Source organism: Melospiza melodia, chromosome 19, assembly GCF_035770615.1.
Source record: "Melospiza melodia melodia isolate bMelMel2 chromosome 19, bMelMel2.pri, whole genome shotgun sequence".
Lineage (NCBI taxonomy): Eukaryota > Metazoa > Chordata > Aves > Passeriformes > Passerellidae > Melospiza > Melospiza melodia.
The window spans coordinates 7,749,568-7,767,987 of record NC_086212.1 but is presented as its reverse complement, the minus strand read 5'-3'; the positions used below and the strand labels follow the sequence as shown (position 1 = coordinate 7,767,987).

General features: G+C 39.3%; 1 protein-coding gene across 6 annotated transcripts in view; it reads left to right on the top strand.

The window, feature by feature from the left end:
- The first annotated feature begins 745 nt into the window (after nt 1-745).
- The window catches only part of ZMYND8 (zinc finger MYND-type containing 8), a 48,891-nt gene continuing 31,216 nt past the window's right edge, over nt 746-18,420 (top strand). For 3 of the 6 annotated variants that reach the window (XR_010030064.1, XM_063172277.1, XM_063172273.1), the window contains exons 1-2: nt 746-900; nt 10,738-10,808. Coding sequence is in view for 5 of the 6 variants with exons in the window: in XM_063172277.1 (XP_063028347.1) it covers nt 887-900; nt 10,738-10,808 (85 nt within the window). In the remaining variant the exon portion in view is untranslated. Of the gene's footprint in view, nt 901-1,218; nt 1,306-1,536; nt 1,986-5,755; nt 5,866-10,737; nt 10,809-18,420 lie in introns of those variants that run through there. The other 3 variants (XM_063172274.1, XM_063172276.1, XM_063172275.1) reach the window with 3 other exon arrangements.

The window sequence follows — 18,420 nt, the reverse complement described above, 5'->3', positions numbered from 1 at the left end:
GGTGGGGGCCGGGGGGGAACGGAGAGCTCAGGCTCTGGGGTGACATGCATATTTTTAGTTTGGCTCTGCAGCATTTTCAACGCAGGGAGGGCCTGCACCAAGTGGTAGCAATGCTCTGTGATGAAGCAGTTTCAATTCTGGAATGTTTTTTGGGAAAGGACACAGGAGTGTTTCTGCTTAAGGCTCCCTTTTCCTATTAAGACTCAGCATACCGTGATAGCTAAAGAAATCACACTGTAGGTACATGGTTGTTCTGCTGCACGTTCATATATTTAAATTCGTTCATATATTTAAATTCTGGAGCAGGAGAACCTTTCTCTGAATCCTGAGTTATTAATTCCAGTCCCTCCTGTGCACATGCACTTTCGGTAAGTTTTGCTCTCTGCCTGTGGCCTTGCTTTCCCGGCCAGCAGAGCCCCAGCCAAGCGAAATTTCGCTTTCCGTGCAAACAAAAGAACAGCTCCTGCGACCTGGGCAAACTGTGCCTCCTTCGCGTTTAGAACAGCCAGCTGCCTTCACCAAACGGCACGCTGGGGCCCATTTGCCGGGGCCGGCGGTGTGCTGGCCCTTGCCCGAGGCGGGCGGTGCGCGGCCGGGGCCGGGCCGGGGCCGGGGCGGCGGTGGCGAGCGCGGCCGGGCCTAGCGCGCCGGCCTGCTCCGAGCCCGGGATGGCTCCTGCTCCCGGAGCCGCACAAAGATAATCGCTCAGGAAGTGTCTCAGCCAATCCCCTGGCGCTTTACATGCGGATTTGCCGGGGCAGCCAATCCGGGGGCGGCTTTCATGGGGAAGACAGATCATCAAGCCCAAGTGCCAAGCCCTCCCTGCCCGAGTACTGAGAGCCTGTCCTCCATGTTTTATAAGTATTGACATAACACTGTGTTAACAATGCATCCACAGAGGTAAGCCTTGCTTTTTACATTGCTTTTTCTCTAAGACCTATGAGTTGTGGGTTGAGAGTGTGATTCTCTGTGATTTCTCGTGCAAAACTCACACCACAGCACTTATATTAAGTTGGAACTGTTTAAATTTGCTTTCTTGGGTCACATGGTTAGTAGCCATTAGCCACAGCTTTATTTTACAGTCTGGCAAAGCCTTGGCATGCCTACTTCTTCACAGGAGGATGGTGTTTTTAGAGTTTATCAAGATCCTGGTATTCCAAAGGAGGTATGTGTCTCTGAGCAGTTTGCCAGCACTATTGTCTGTTGTGTCACATGCCTGCTGGAGAGAAAATGGAAGCTAGGGAGCAGATGCATTTAACTGCCCTACAGGGAGTCAAGCAGGGATAATGGCAGACAGAGGAACAGGCAAGTTTACCTTTCTAAACAGTGAATGGAACAGCTAAGATAAGTTATCTCTGAGAAAATATGGGATTTTTAAAAACCTAGGCATCAGCAAAAAGTGCTAATGGCAGATTGTAGATATTGGGCCTAGGTGGTGGTGTGCTGTTGCATCATGTTTTTTATGCAGCTTATCTTAACTTAAAATGATTATTGAACCTTTTTTCTTGCAGGAGTAGTTAATACAACGCTTTTCTCTTTCTGAGGGACAATGTATGGTTAATATTTTGTTCCTTTAAAAGGGAGTTTTTATGCTGCAGATTTTGGAAATGGAGTGCTGCTCAGTAAAACGCAGCAGTGCATCTGTTTACAAATCTGATGCTTTATGGAAAATGTTTTTGAACTGTTAGCTTTCTTGTTTTGCATAGTTCAAATAAACTAATGCAACTTTTATCTGTGCCTTTTTGTTTTACATTGTATCAGCCACAGTTCTGTGTTGTGGAGTCCAGAAGATATAAAATCATGTGTGGTTCATGACAGTAGTACATGTTGTTCGTTCTTGGGGTTTTTTTTCCCTTTTATTTTTTTTAACTTTTGGTTAAATGCTACGTAATTATTTCAAGAAATTCCTTTTTGATCAATTCCCAAATCTGCCAGCCTGTTGTATCTCCTTAACTGGAAAAATGAGATGGGTGCTTGAACAGTTGGTAAGTAAAGCAGCATGCTACTCTCTGAACATTTTTAATACTTTTCCAAACATTTTGTTTTTACTGGGTCAGTCAGTGCAGTAGATGAAGTGATGTTACTGGTTAGTCATATGAAAGATCAGATTTTCTTAGCGTCCATTTTAAGGGACTTGTACGTGTAAACTGCTCTATTTGAATGCACTGTTTTTCTGATAATTTGTCTCTAAATTTTGAAGCTTTTACTTCCTGTTTACCTTAGGCCAGTGAAAAATATTCTACTTGCTGTTTGTTCCTAGATCATTAATTGCCGTGTTTGCAGGGTAAAGTGCATTTTCACCGTTCCTTGGGCTTTTCGGGTGTGATGAAAGTGCTAGTGCTCAGCAATGAAGTGACCTTATGAAGTAAAGTAAATAACGCTTAATGAGCATATGTTTCTGATACTATACAAAGTATAACCTCAGACAAGCTTGCTTGGTTTATAACTAATTTAGAAACATTTTGTGCTCTTTATAAAGATTTTAATTGTAGCGCCTGCATGCTTGTTTGAACAGGCTGTTTTTCAGTGATCACCAGGGCTGTTACAAAAGCAGAGGAAGGATGCTCTTTTGTGCTTTTAGTGTAATTTTTGCACTTGTTTTAACAGTCCATACACATTCATTATTTTAGGAAAGAACTGAAAGCTAGGCTGGCTTTGCAAAAAAATGACTGTGCTGAGGCACAGTGCATGCAAACTTTTATAGACCCTTGCCATGTATTTGATAACGTTCTTTTAACATAGCAATTTACCTCTGGTTACTTGTTTACCAGTGTAAATATCTTACTTTGAATATCTCACTTTGGCTAAAAGCTTTCCTTCCCCCCCCCCCCCCAGTCCCCCCCAGTCCCCTAGGATTAGATTATAAGAATGTCTAGTTCAATTTGAAACCTGAAATACTGCTGGCTTACCACTGAATTTCGTGTGATAGTATTTCTGTATGTAATTTTAATGCATTTCTCAGCATACATGAAAGTGCTGACATAGCTAAGAAGTTATTCTGGCTTTTGTTCTTCAGTTGCTAAAAAACAGAAATTACATTTGGACACAATTTTCCTAGTAGTAGTTTATACATGTGAGCAGTTTACTTTCAGCCTTTAAGGGTGAACAACATAATATTTGTTTAATGTGAGGAAGCAGGGGTAAGTGATCTGCAATCAGAAAGCTTGTATTAAAATGGCTCCCACAGGTTTTGTTAAACCAGGATCTGTTTCAAATCTGCACCTCCAGACACGCTGCTGACAGTGAAGCGCATTTGTGTGAGCTGCCCTCGTGCATGTAATGAAACGGAGCATCGTGAGTCGGTTAAAAGTTCACTATTTTCAACCACTGGAGTGTAATTCTTTTATAGTTCACAAAAAACAAATGTCTGCATTGCAGCAAGATGTCTGAGGCAAGGTAGAGACAGCAGCGCTGTGCCTCGGCTTGGCCCAATGGCGCTGCTCCGCCAGCGCCGGAGCCAATTGCCACAGCAGGCAGGTTAAAGATTGACAATTGCAGTGGCAGGGCTGAGAAAGGCCTTCTGGAAATTTCTGCCATCTTTGTTCCATCTAAGCAAAGCAAATTCAGCCAAGCTGAAGGATTTCAGATGTATATATTTTTTGGTGCTTTGTCAAGGTACAGTGTTAGCACTCGCTTCCCTAGGTTGCGTAATAAGCTGGTTTTTTTTTCTGCTTAGGACAGATGGAATGTGGGTTTTTGTTTTAAGTGACAGATGCAGGGAAAAAGCACGTATGCTTTCTCCCCAAGATTTTACTGGCCTGGATCTTGTTACAATCACAATTAGACAGGACATGTATGAAGCAATGCAGCTGAGGTTTATTCAGCTTGGAGCAAATGGCCATTATTCTGATTATAACTAGCAGTTAATCGTATAATTACACTGTAAGTTTTCTGGCTACTAGAGAGTAATTTGAATTGCCCAGGATGAATATGATTAGGCATTATTATTTAGTGCCAACATCCAGTTACTTTTGTAATTAACTGGACAAAGAATGGAGTGGGGGGAAAACAAAGGAGTGATCTGGATTATAAATCATGGTGAAAACAGTAGCTTTTTAAAAGCTACATGCCTTTTTCATTCTTTGCAGGCAAACTGTTTTACTTGGAAGCTAAATAGTGCTAGGGAAAAGCTGAGTAATTTCTTTAAACAAATGACACTACTTAACATATTGGAAATGAAAAAAATGCAGAGTATAAACCACTCCAAATGTAACAGTCACCCCCCCTCGCAGTAGGTAGGAGTATGAAATGTAGCAGAAAACCTATGTTGCTACTAAGGGAGCATGTAATGAAAGGAACTTCATGCTCAAAAAGCAGAAATAGATAGATTACATTACAAATTTAGCCCTCCATATCATGTCCACAAACTTCAATTGCCTCGTCTTCCTGAGCTGTCTTCCATTTTGTGATACCACTTTTGCTTGAGGTTTTTGTTGTTGTTTTGTTTTGTTTCTGGTTTTGTTGCTTTGTTTCTCCTGTTCTGCCTTGCTTTTCAGTGTATTGTGTTGTTTCACTTCCCAGCTACTGTGGATCCAGTAGCTGAAAAGTGATAGCTGGTGGTCAGTTTTCCATAGTGGTGGGTACTACTCCAGCATAATTGGTTAAAGGGAGATAAATCTCAGTAGAAGCTCTCCTCTGCTGAAATTCAGGTATTAATTTGAATTTTCTAAATATCTTGAAAGTTGAACAAAACCTTTGCCCATATGAAATGGAGTAGACAGCAGTTTTCAAATTTTGTTATTTGTGGATCCCCAGTATTTTTCCCATGGGGACATGAATCCCATTAGAGTGACTTTAAGCCTGTTAGACTAGGTTTGATTTACTTGGTTATTGTCTGCAAACCCCTTTGTGGTGGCACGCTGGCTTTGAGGGGTCTGCAGACTGGAAACCAGCAGTAGGCCATCAAGCTTGGCCCTTTAAATTGTATTCAGAAAGTAATTTAAATACATTTGTTAATAAACATGTCTTGTGTTCATGGGTTAAAGACTAATTTAGCCATAGCTACATAGGAAGTGAGTTTCATGTATTTGGTAGTTGTCTGTCATTCTCATGTTAACCCTTTGTCTGTTGTCAGAGCATCTGTGCTTCACACTGTGAGGTTAAAACCATGCTGTAACAGGATGTAACTATTCTTGATTCAGCTGATATAAACCTTTACTTTCAAGCATGATTGTTGTCAAGTTATATTTGTGGCATCTAAAATCTGTAGCTATTTGGTTGCCTTGCTTGGGCCTCAGCTGTATAGTTTATAGACTTAAAAGATGACTGTGTGGCACCAAGGATCCCCCTCCCTCCCCTGATTTTTCTCTTTTGTGCAGCTATTTTAAATGGACACTGAATAAGAGAAAGGTTTTAAAAAGAACTGAAATGTTCTTTAAATGAAAAATAGTTACTTTGCTTGTTATCACAGGTAACCAGCTTAAACATTGCTGTACATAGATATCTGAATGAGCCTTTTGTGTATATTAATTACTTAATGCAGAGTCTTATTTACTTAATACACGTGGAGCACTTTGCAGGGAATTCTGCAAAGGGAAATGCAAAACATGAGGTGCTCACACTGGAGGGTGAAGCTAAAATTGAGTGATTTCCTTAGTAACCTGTGACTTCACAAATCTCCCTGTCTTGTGCCTTTTTAGTTAAACGTTCGGATGTCAGGTGTCCTTTGGTCCTTCTCTACCATTTCTGATATTTAGATGCTGCCTTTGAATCTTGCCCTGCTGTGTAAACAGGAGCTGCTGGTATTGAACAAAGTGCTACCATTTTAGCTCCAGAGCAGGAGTGAGGCAGTGCAGTGCTGGCAGACGCCATTTTAAGAGCCCTGCATAAATAGCATAGCTACCGATGAGTAAGAGACTGTTATAGGTGAGTGCTCATACAAAGCTGCTATTTATTCAGCAATGGCATGCAAATAGTGGTTTTTGGTTTTAAATCTTTTACTGAATGCAGGTTTTTTTGGGAATCATTATTTAGAATTGCTGCTCACAAATGTGATGCATGAGAGGCAGGAATTATCTTAAAGATGAAATTCAGTTTTAGTGCTTATAGTCTTTAATCAGTTTTTTTGTTTGGTTTTGTTTTCTGTTAATTAAAAGGAAAAATGAATTCCAGAAATATGTAGTTCTTGATCTGAAATTCATGTGTTATTCCCTGATGTAGATCTAGATTGTGTATGTGGGCATTAGCTGTTTCGAGTGGTTTTCCATATCTGTCAGTTTTTCTTGGTTAAATGTCAAGGTGCAGTAGTTCATCTGCAACTTTTAATTGCTCTTTGTAGTTACTATGGATTAGAACAGTTTATATATTCTTGTATATGTACATTTTCTCAGGTAAGTACTACTATTAGTAAAGGAATGATTTTCCTAAACAGAAAAGTCAGTATGTAATTCAGGGATGTGAAATTTTCAAAGCCTGAATTTTATATTAAAAAAACCCCACCCTCTTTTCAGTTTGATAGAGAACATATTTAAAAAATAGGCAGCTGAGTTATTTTTCCATTTTTACCTAAGTAACAATAAATCTTGTATGTTTGCAATCTTTTTTTTTTTCTTTCTGTGCCCAACTCTCTAAAGGAATAACCTCCACCCCTTCTACCCTTATTCAGACATGCTAAGCTAGTTTGTATGAAACCAATTAGCTTAACGTTTTAGAAAACAAACTTTTGTTGTTGTTGTTGCAAGTTTTGTCAATATGAGTAGGGAAGTTTTAAATGATTAATTGGTTTTCTGGTCATTTGACAGGGAAACTGGCAAAGCTTAAATTTCAGTTGTGTTCTTAAAATGTGTTTCTCTGTGTTCATTCATCTTAATGAGGAAATAAGAGTAGCTTTCAGAATTACATAAGCTATTTGTTGTATTCATTTATGTACTTAACTGAGTATTTTCCAGTATAATTTCTGATCTGCAGCCTCAGAGCATCCCATTCATACATGCATGACAGTAACACATGCTGGCTGAAATAGCTGCTCTGAGCCTTGCAAAAATGAATTCTCAAAATAAAACTCTCTAAAATAGTCTACTTGACCACACAGTTATTGTTTCCATGGAATGAGATACTTGTTTTTAATTATTTTGCTGCTGGTTTTAATTTTTTTTATTTTATTGTGGGTAGTAGTAAGGTAACTGATTAAGAACCTGTTTTTCTTGAATTGTTTAATTGGAAATCTTTTACTAATATCTGTATTTGGAAGTTTGTGCTTTATAAAGCATTTTCAGAATTTTCCTTGTATTGGTGGGAGCATGCAAAGGTGAAAAGATGTCAGCTTTAGAAAAGTTACTGTAAACTTGCTATGAATTGCTGGTATGTATTTATAAACTTGAATCTCAAAGATGACCACTGCAGTCATCACTGCCAACATTCCAACAATGTCATGCTGTGGAAGTCATTATACATTACAGCAAATAAAGCAATGGGAGATGCTTTTGAAGAGCTGTAAATGTTCAGTGTCTTTAATAGCTATGTCTAACAACTTTTATTTAACTGTTCCTCTCCAACATTGGGATTTTTTTTTCTCAGAACAGTCTCTGTGGTTTTTTTATATACTGGAATGTTTGTGCCCTTAAAAGATTAATTAATTGCAGAGAATATGGAGATGTCTCTGTTCCTCTGAGGCTCAGGTTTCATAGTGTAGTAGGCAATTGCTGGATTTTGTGTGAGTATAGGGAAATGTGCTCGTCCATAGCTGAGGAAAGTGGAGAACCTTGCTATCAAGTGGAGAATGCAGTTTTAACTGCTCATTTATAGTTAAAATCTTTGGGAAGGCTGTTTTCAGGCATCCTTTATGTGATGTGTGCATCCCTGCCCATGGCAGGGGTTTGGAACTAAATCGCCTTTCAGGTCCTGTCCAAGGCAAGCCATTGTATCATTCCACGATTCTTTGTATCAAGATTTTGCAAGATACTTTGTTCACCTTACAAGTGTTTCTGAAGAATCTTTTTCTTGTTTATACCACTATTGCAAGAGCACTTTAAAGGGTGATGGAGGAAACTGACTCAGTTTCCTAAATTAAGCTTGTTACATGAGCTGAACACATCCTGAGCTGAAAACCCTGCTGTGCTGTCACTGATGGGTGGGAGTCCTGCCCTGTAACCCTCGGCAGTGCTGGGTTTGGGCCCAGGGGCCCAGAACATCCTCAGTGAGTCTGAAACATCTCCTGGTGCTTTGGTCAGGGAGGTGGGAGCAGTTCCTGCTGTGGTGTTGCCATGTGGATCCATCACTCCCATTTCTCAGCCAGGATTCATGCACAACTCTCTGGATTGTAATAATGATTTGTGCCAACTACTGTATCTTTCACGTTGTACCATGCTCCCCTGAGGTTGTTTTAAACAAAATGAGCTAATAGATTTGGATGAATCTGGAATATTATGATTGCTTTAATGTAACTTAGATGTGAGCTGCTAAAAGGTGCCCTTTTGTCCCTGTGTGGTTCTCTCCCATTTTCTGCATGTCCAGCTGCACAGTGAGTTACATTCCAGAACTGATTTGGATAAAATGGTCATCCTTTCTGGAACAAGAAGTTAAGGAATGGGGAAACCATTCCTTTTAGTAGCAACCTATGTAAAATGAGCATAGGTGTTCAACCTGAGTCTTGTAAAGCCTTGTATGTTCTAGTCTGTGTCTGGATCTGGACCTGTATTTTAGAAGCATTTAATGTGCACTGTCAGATTACCCCAATCTTACAGAATTACTGGGTATGAATACATATTTACCTGTATGCATTATTGGTCATATATTCATGATGTTTTAAAAATATGGGGTTTATTGCAGTTTGGCAATATTGAAATAGGATTTTATAAAGAGGAAGGGGAAGGAAAAACCTCCAGTGCAGCATTGGAAGAGAACAATGAACCCATCCCATGAGCCCATCCCTTCCTTTTGCTTAGGAGAGGAACAGGCAAAGGCAAGTGGTGCATGAAATGTTTTGGTGTCTCCAGGCCACTGCCAGCTCCTCTTTGCTGAGGCCCCTGGGAAAGGGTGTAACAAATGTGCAGAATAATTGATCTGCCCATGCATAGTAAATGTGTGAGCATTGTAGTCTGGTTGGCTGTGTTGTGCATTTAATCTGCCCATGCAAAATAAATCTGAGAAGCATTGTGTTACAGTCAACTGTGCTACACATTTACCATAATTCTGCTCACGTGGGTGCCTTGACTTGCTGCTGAAATGATCAAGGTAGCTGGGAGGTAGATGCTGGTAGAATAGAACTTCCCTTCAGTGGTTTGTGACTTTAAAGAGCCTATGACAAAGAATAATGATTTCTGGCATTTGGGGTACTTCTCAGCTTTGGGTTTTCCATGCATTGAGCTTGGTGAATTTGTATATGAAATTTCTGCTGACATAATTGTACTCTTTAGAGCTGTGAAAGGAATTGCAACCAAACTCCCCAGTAGCTCAGAGTTGATTAAAAGTAGTTTTGTCAAATAGCAAACTAAAAACACCTTCTGGTGTTAAGTTTTACTTTGTTAAGGAATCTCTTTTAACTTATACCCGTAACAAAACTCCTGCTGATATAAACTGTTTGCCAGGCTGAAGAGTTTCTCTGGTGTAAATGTAACCGAGTCCTCACTGTTGTTTCCCAGCTCTGATGAGATGTCTCGGGCAGATTTGTACACAGTGGCTGAGGCAAAGGTCTCCAGCTGCCCTCTTGGCCCTGTCCCTGGAGCTGGGGTGGCTGAACCTCAGCCCACTCCATAACAGCAGAAATTCATAATCTGCCATATCAGTGCAAACTGTTATCAGCAACAACTTCCATTAACAGACTGAAGGGTAAATTGTCCCTGTGCAGGAGAGGATCTACATCCCTCATGGCTGCTTTGCTCTGGTGGACACTGCCTGAAGCTCCAGAAACCCATTTGTCCATCATTTTGAATTTGGTTTTGCTTCAACATTGTGTGTTTTCTTTTACCTTTCATCTAGCATAGTCACTTCTCCAAAATGGCTCTGTAATGTGTTCATTATGTTCATTTTTCCTCTCCCTTCCATCTTCCTTCCCCAAAGTGACTTAACAAGCCAAATTGATTGAGTTGTTTTCTTGAATGGCATCACTTTAGAATATCACAAGTAGAATATCAGAAAGTCAGATGTACTTTGTAATAGTTTAATCCTGCCTGGAGCAAATGAAAAGTGACTGTGTAAGATTGCATGGTAACAACTCTACACTGTTTACTCTTTACAATTAGTGGAATTGTATTGCCAATAAATTATAAATATTCAGTTTTCTATTATACAGTCTAGTTCCAAAATCCTTTAAATTATTTATTTGTTTTAAAAATTACATTTTACCTTCTAATTTTGCAAATTGTTCTGTGTTGCTATGTCTGTTACTTCAGCTAATCTGTTCACAAATGCTGATGAGCATTTAAATGTTGGCAGGCATCTGTCCCATGGTTTATCTGAGATTAGAAGCTGCAAGGAAAAGAATTCCTATTTGTCTGTCACCCACAGTTCATACATATATTGCCATAATCTTCAGTACATGTTACAGGACTGTCTTTGATACAAAAATGGAATTTTTGTGCTTGGTAACTTGCAGCATATGTGTGTGTACCTGGATTGTTTCTCACTGTGGTTTGATTAATGTGTCAAATGCAGTTCTGGCAAAAAGCAAACCTTTCATTCCATCAGAAATTTTGATGTAGTTGTGTTTGACAGTGTTGGATTGAACTTGAAGGATAGAAGTTAGTCATGGGATTAATACAGTCCATAAAATGATCTAATTCACCTTTCTGAATCCTGCAGCTTGGCTGAAGAGGAGATAAAGGCGGAGCAGGAGGTGGTGGAGGGGATGGACATCTCCACTCGATCCAAAGGTGAGTAAGAGGAATATTTCAATTAGGTTCTACAACACAGTTATTTGTAAACCAGGATAGTGAAGCTGTATCATCTACCATGAAGCTGCTCTTGAGTGGAGCCTCAAGATTCACTGTATTTTTTACAATGACTAGTGTATGTTAGGAAGTGTTTTAATTTTTCCTCTACACACACAAATATTTCAGTGTTTTTTCAGGTTTATGAATAACTAAGGTTAAATTACCAAAAACCAGCAACCACTTGTATCACTTATCATGGCTTCCTTTAAAATAGTACTTCTAGATTGGGGAGACAGGAGAAAGTAGTAGTAGTAGCAAAACTATTAAGGTATTATTTCCTACTGTAATGAATTCTTTTTTTTCTAAGAATAAAGAATCACAGTAGCATTTCTGTTTCCACAGAAGTTAGTCCCATGAGCAGTATGTATTTCATGGACATTCATTCCTGTCCATCTCTTGTTATACTTACAGCTGAATTTACCTGAAAGCCAGTTCTCTAAAACAGCAGCAATATTTACTACCATCCTTTTAAAGTTCTCGCATACCCAGTTACTCTTCACATTCCTACAGCAGGACTCACAAGTCTGCTTAACTCTGAAAGTGCAGGTGGGATTGTCTTGAAGGCATGGCACAGATCATCTGCATGTTTTTTCATGAGGAAGCTTGGCTGGATAACATGGTTATAAAATTGGATTCAGGTCTTATTTGTACTAACAGTAAATTTCTTGTTTCAGTTCTCATGGTATGGTTAGGTGAGATAGTACATGAGATCTGACACCTTAGAAGAGATGCAGTAGCTCCTTTTGTCCCTTCTCCCTGTCTTTTTCTCCCTTCTCTCCTTCTGATCTTGTATGTCAGTCTCCACCACTGGACTGCTTTCAATATTTACTTCTCTTTGTATTTCGGTTTTCTAAGCCAGCAGAAAGTAAATGTTTTTGTTACTTTAATGATTGCTGCTGGCTGGGGTGAACTCCCAGCTCTGCACTCCACAACTTACTTCCTTTGTGGTGCTTGTCACATCCCAGCCACTTGAACTTTCTAACCAGCTTAAAAGCTGAAACATGTTTCTGCTGTTGTAGTGACCAGTTTGTTTGTGAAAGAGTCTGATAGCATAAGAACTTGGTATAACAGGCAATGGGGGTTGTTAAATACATTTAGCTGCCCATGAAATCTCATCTTTATTTCTCCTTAGAAGCACTGGCCCACTTTCTAGTACTAATAAGAGTTCTGCATGCCTTAACTGAGCTAAACCATTATTTATGTCACTCTGATGTAATTAATGTCTAAAAGACACTTAAAAATCTGATATCTAGTTATGTAGATATTTACATTTTGGTTCTGGTGCTTTAATCAACCACAAACAGGTATATGGGCCATACAAAAAGTTTCCATTTCCTTGTGGTAGTTGTAGTGCTGCCCTGACCTCAGAATATGTTGTTTCAGTGAATTAAGCTCACAGAAAACTTTTTGCTTTTTGTTTGGTAGGGGTTAAGATGAAGCTTTTTAGGACAGTGGGCTGATTTAATATCCTGGTTATTGAAGAGCTCAGTCTGTCATGTCCCAGCCTTCTCACACACATCATCTTGCAGCTTCCCTTGCACTGTGGGCTCTTAACAATTAGAAATGGCCAGTTCAGAGGGATTTAACCTGGCAGAAAGAGACTCAAGTTTTCATACTGTTTACTGTTGTTGCAACTCCCTGAACCAGCTGGTGCCAAAGCCAGTCTCACCACGGTGCTGGTTGAGGTTGACCCAAGCTGTCGTGTGGAAGCCACTGGTCCATGCATAGATGTTCTCCTAGTGCTTTAAATAGCAGTGGGAGTGATGTAAATGGCATTTCTGTATCACCATAGTAGAGATAAAACTTAGCAAGTGTTGAATCACTTTAATAATAAGGGAATTGGTATTTGTTTAGCTAGATATTGACTTGCTTTAGCTGGTTTGTTAAATTTAGCATGTATGTTGACAAAAGCCCTGCCAGCACCACTCCAAGGACAGGAATAACAACCACCCACCCCAAGCCCTTACAGGCTTATATTTTTTCCAGTGAAGAATATGGGATATAAAGAACTCTTTAGACTTAACTGTAAACCATTTCTCTTTGTTGTATACCCAACCTAATCTGTAAATTAGTGATAGAACTTTATAATAGTTGAAAATACAGCTTCTCACAGAAAATAAAAGAATCATAAATATCATCTCCAAGAGCTGGCCACATTGCAGGCCTGGTGTAATGCATCTTTCTGGACTCCTGTTACTGGGACTGAAACAGGCTTCTCTGATAGTGCAGCGCAGTATTTCTGCAACAGAAAAGTCACAAACCAGAATTTCAAAACTCTCACACTGCTCTGTGCAAGGCAGAAAAAGTGCAGCAAAGTTCTCAACTGGCGGGATGGTGGCAGCAATGTCTCCACTTGCAGCAATTATCTTGTGCAAAGTTTTGCTTTGTGTGTTTTGGAAATGATATAGATGAGGAAGTTGACCCTATCTAGGCAAATCTGGTGGGGAGCACACAGCTCTTTGTGCTTTGTTTGGGTTTTTTTGATGTGTGAGAAGCCTGTGCAGGAGATCAATCCATGGCACTGTACAACTTCAGCCTTGACCTTGAGCAGCAGATGTGCAAGTCTGTAACCTGCTTGCCCAGCTATGGTTTGTACAGCTCATCTGAGGCTGTGTCTAAAGAAAGTTGTAGGGAAGTAAATTTAATTGCTGTAATACCAATTAGCCTGATGCAGACCTCCTCATGAACATTCTTGTTTTGGTATAAGCAGTTTAATTGGTATAATTCAGTTGAAGCTAAACTAAACCATGCACTGTTTAATCTGTAACATGGGTCTGAACACAGCCTTTGAGTTGGTCTGGGTAACATGGTGGTTTCAGAGCTGCCTGAGCTGGTCAAACTGCTCAGTGCAGCAGTTTCATCCACTTCCTTCCATACCTAAGCTGGCAGGAAACTAACTGAACCATAAAACATGAACAGTTTTCTACTAGCTCAGTGTGCTGAACCAGCTTGGTGGACTGCCAGCAGTGGTGTAAGAGGGAAGGCAGGAACACACCAGTTGGGTGCAGGGAGTGTGGAGCTTTGTTAGCAAGCATTTAGACAGGGCCAGGCTGGAATCAAAGCAGAGCTGAAAGCCATCACTGCCACTTCTTACTTTACATTGTGATGGCTAAAGTGAGTCTGTAGCTGGTCAAGGCTATGGAGTCCTACATGTTCAGCTACATTTCTCTACCCTTCTCCTTTGCTGGCTGTAATGCTTCTGCTGTTGCACACTCAGCTGTGTCAAGCAGCTGGTCCAGCAGAAAATTGATCATTTTTTGCAGTACCAGATTTTGCCTAAATCATGAACTGATTAACCCTCCTGTTACACACAAGTGACTGTCTCCAAAAAGTTGTGGGGGCAGATAGCTGGTCAGGTGGGAAAGAGAGCAGAGTTACTCTAGCAGTTATAATTTAGACCTGCTTATGAGCTGTGCATGTGCAGCCTTGTTAAAGACAAGGTTTTAAAATACACTGCTCTCTTGATGAGAACAAGTAAGCATAAGGCATTTGAGAACTAAAAGTGGGAAATGATGGAATAAAGAGAATCCAAAAGCAAGAGTCCAAAATCCAAGGAATCCAAAACCAGAAAACGAAGTGAACAGAGGATTGCTCTTTAGTGAAGGAGAGAGACTATGGATTACGTGATTACATTTTGTCCTTTGTATATCATATATTAACTTGTCCAGCAGAAACATGTTATTATATTTCTGCTCCAGCCTTATGGACTACTTTTTAACCTTGTTTATTAAATATTTCAAGATGGGGCTTGCAAGGTCTCTGGATAAATGTCTAAGCATTTCCAGGTTGTGGTTTCAGTGCAAATTCTGTCTTTGCTTGTACTTGTTCTCTTTGGACAGAATGAACTCTCCACTGGATGTGTTCTTCCTGTTTACATGGAAGAATTTTTTTTTAATCCTCTCTGCTAGTTTAACTTAGCTGCTAACAGTAGCAAGCTGTGGTGGCAGATGGATTTCCATGTAGGTTTTGATGTATTTCAGCTGATACTGGAGCCATTGCCTGTTTAGTGCCCAGTCAAGAGGAGCTTTTTAACTCTCTTCTTGCCATCATCAGTCATACATCTCTTACATTGCCTTTGCACCTCTGCTGGCTCTTAGGACTTGGGTGGAGAGGTTGTTTTCTACCTGAACCAGATTACTGGGGAGTTGAGCAGATATTGGACATTGCTGGGAGCAGCCTTGCCCCAGCAGGGACAGCTGGTCATTAGATGGTCTTAGCATGGCATAAAATCATATACTGAGGCCTTACTGCTTAATGGGGAGAGTTCTGACATTTACAGATTTGGGGTTTTTTTCAGGTTTGTGTTAAAGGCTTCGATCTTAGGAGCTCCTCTCGGTGATAAAATATTCATATACAGTGAATCTAAATACAAAAATGACTAATTAAATGGAATTCTGAGAATGCATGATACGTTTTGTTACAGTTTCATAATAGTACATCTCTATCAGCTTTCTTTGTAGTGAGACCAAGTATTTAATCACACAGAGATGAGATTCTTACTCCAGTGTGAAGCTGAGACTCCTGCAGGGAGCAGAAGTGCAGCCCTGGGCTTTTGTCTCTGGTGCAGAGCCCTTGCTGTCAGCAGTCCCACCTTGGGACAACAAGTCCCCCACAGCCAGGCTCCAGCTTATCCTTGCCTTTCAGTCTTACCTTGCAAGTTGTTGGGAAATGTTTCTTTTTCTTTATCTCCCAAAGTGAAGAAACAACTAACAGTGTCTTTTTGTACTTGTGTAAAACTGTAACGTGGCAGGAGTTCATCAGAATTTACACAACCACGGCTGACCTCTGTTATTTATTGCATTAAGTAACTGGACTGGGTTAATTATATCAGTTGAAGTTTCTGGAATGTAAACAGGGCTTTAGTGGTTGGTTGCAACTGCATCATGTTTCAAAACTCTGGCAGAAAATTGAAATTCCTCAAAGCTGAGTGTGAGTTCTAACAGATTTATCAATGATTTTATTAAGTTTTTAAGAAATTTATATTTATTTATATAAGGTTATTTATTTGCTAAGGTATTACAGGTAATGGATTTGAAAAATCAGAAATGTTTTAACAACCATTTAGGATAATAAATTTAACTGGAGTGCTTTACAGTTCTGGAATTTGTCTAAATTATTAACTGAAACCTGTTATATCAAATGAGACAAGTTAGTTTTGCTACGTTTTCTGTCAGATTTCTTAATTGATTACACTCCATGCCATTTAAAGTATGGGCATTCAGAGATTTTGAGAAGGAGAAAAGAGATGTGACAGTCTAGGTGTTCTTTTTTTTGTTCCTTCTAAAAGTATAGGTACACATTTCTGCAGTGTAATGACAGCTTAAACAATCTTCAGTCACCTTTCTTTTCTTATACCTTCTCTCAGACTGACTTCTTATAGCTGTTTCTTAAATCCATTCAATTAATTCTTCCTGCAACTGTTTTTAATAAATTGTTTGGTTTTTACATTTTACTGAATTTAATTCTTTGGTTTGGTTCACCAAATGTTGGCAGAACTGTTTGTGCCATAATAAAAGGCATAGCATGGCATTGGGAATCAAAATTTAAGTAACGCTTCTGTCTTACGTGGAATGGTTGTGTTTCTGGTTGGAAATGTTATTTAGAATTTTGCATATTTGACCCACTTGCATTGAGACATCAAAAACTTGCTTGGATCACAGGAAACTCATTGGTGTAACCAAGTCTCAGTTTACTGATGTCTCCTGTGAGGCTAAAATAATACTTTTCACTGAAAAAAACACATTTGTGTTTCTGACTCCTGAAGAGCTAAAATGACTCTAATCTTACCATCTTTATCACGAATCATACTGAAAAGCTTTTTAAATTTCTTTTCTTTGTTGTTGTCACTATTTAAACAAATGTGTTTCTTAGTTTCCTTCTTCTCACTTTCTGAAAATTTCCAGAAGTATTTTCTCCAAGCAGTAAGAAGCTCATTTTTATAGGATTTATATCTACAATTTAAGAAAATTAGGTACAGAATTTGAATAAGTAATACTCTTCATGAAAGTAAACTTGATATAGTTAAGATTTTCTTTTTTATTGTCTGCACTTTACTCTGAAAAGCAAAACCTTTCTTCTCATCCACACAATCTCAAAGGTTAGTTCTTCACTCACAGTAAAAGATATTATCCTGCAATTTCTACACTTTATGGGAAGGCTTTTGTTTTGTTTGCCTATCTTGTTTGTGAGGTTGAATTTGAAAATCATGGTCTACTGGAAATCTGATTTACTCAGGCTTTTCTCATTTGCCTTGCTATCCATTGCATTGAGGATGGGAGGCTAAGACAATATATCCTGGTCTAAGCCAGCCCTGCCACACCAGCATCCCTCCTTCCCTGTCACATTTCCATCCTTTTCCCTTATATTGGCAATTTCAACTCTGGGAATTGTTCCTCTGCTGATTTAACTGAAATTAAATTTTAGGGTTGTTGTTGATTTAGGCCATATCAGTTTTCCAAGCCATCTTGCTTCCTGGGTGAACAAACCACAGTGCTGGAGAAAAAAAAGGAAACAAATTTTATTTGTAGAAGGGTGCTGTGAAGCCTTGACTTAGGTGTGGGTTTCAGCTCTCGTTAAGATTTTATTGGGAGAGAAAAGAATCCAAATATAAGGGGTGCCTACATACAATACACATGTAGACATGATTTCACCATTGTTTTAGTCTGGAATTGCCTTGATTGCATTTAACCTAAGTTTTTAAATTGAAAAAATAACAAAAAAGAAGTACGGAAAGAAGGGCATAAGGAGGTGTCGCTGTCAGTGTGTGGTACTGAGCAGTTTGTGCTGTGCTCTTACAGTAAGGCATCTTGATGGTACTTGTTTTCAAGAAGAGTTACATTTAAATACCACAGGAAAAGCAAAGAAAACAACATCCTACTGTTACAGGTTTTCTGAGTTGGCACCTGCTTCTATTGAGAAAAGTGAGACTTCTCAGTTGTCAGGGATCCCTGCTATGGAGTGTTTACAGTGCAGCACTATGCCATACACAGAGTATAAAAATATTTGGTTGTGGTCTGTGTTCCATATGCTGCAGCAAGATAAGATCTCTGACATAAATAATACACTTTTGTTTGTTTTTATATTTTTTTTAAAGCTAAACTATAGTAAGTCATTACTGTAGTTATCTGCTTACAAAGTGCATTACCATCACATAACGCTGGACTTACAAAGCAGTCATAAAGTGTGAAATGAAATTGCTTTAGGGTTTAAGTATGCTTTAGTCTGTCCCCTGGGAGCAGTAGTTACTAATCCTTTAGTCACATCATGGCATACAGAAACAAAGATTTAAGCTTCGGGTGAAGCTCAGGTTAGCTCCTTGCTCCCCATTGAATGATTGGTAAGAGCACTCAGAGGTGCTTATTGTCAACCCTGACAACATCACAGACCAATTAATACTAACCTAGTGATGTAAAACCAGGGAACTTTTAATGAGAATTTCAAAAGTTATTTCAGGTGTCTATTTTTTCACTTGAGCTGGAAGCACATTTTTAATTTAAAGTGGTGCTAAGAAAGCAAAATCACACCAAAAAATCAAGAAATAAGCAGACTAAGA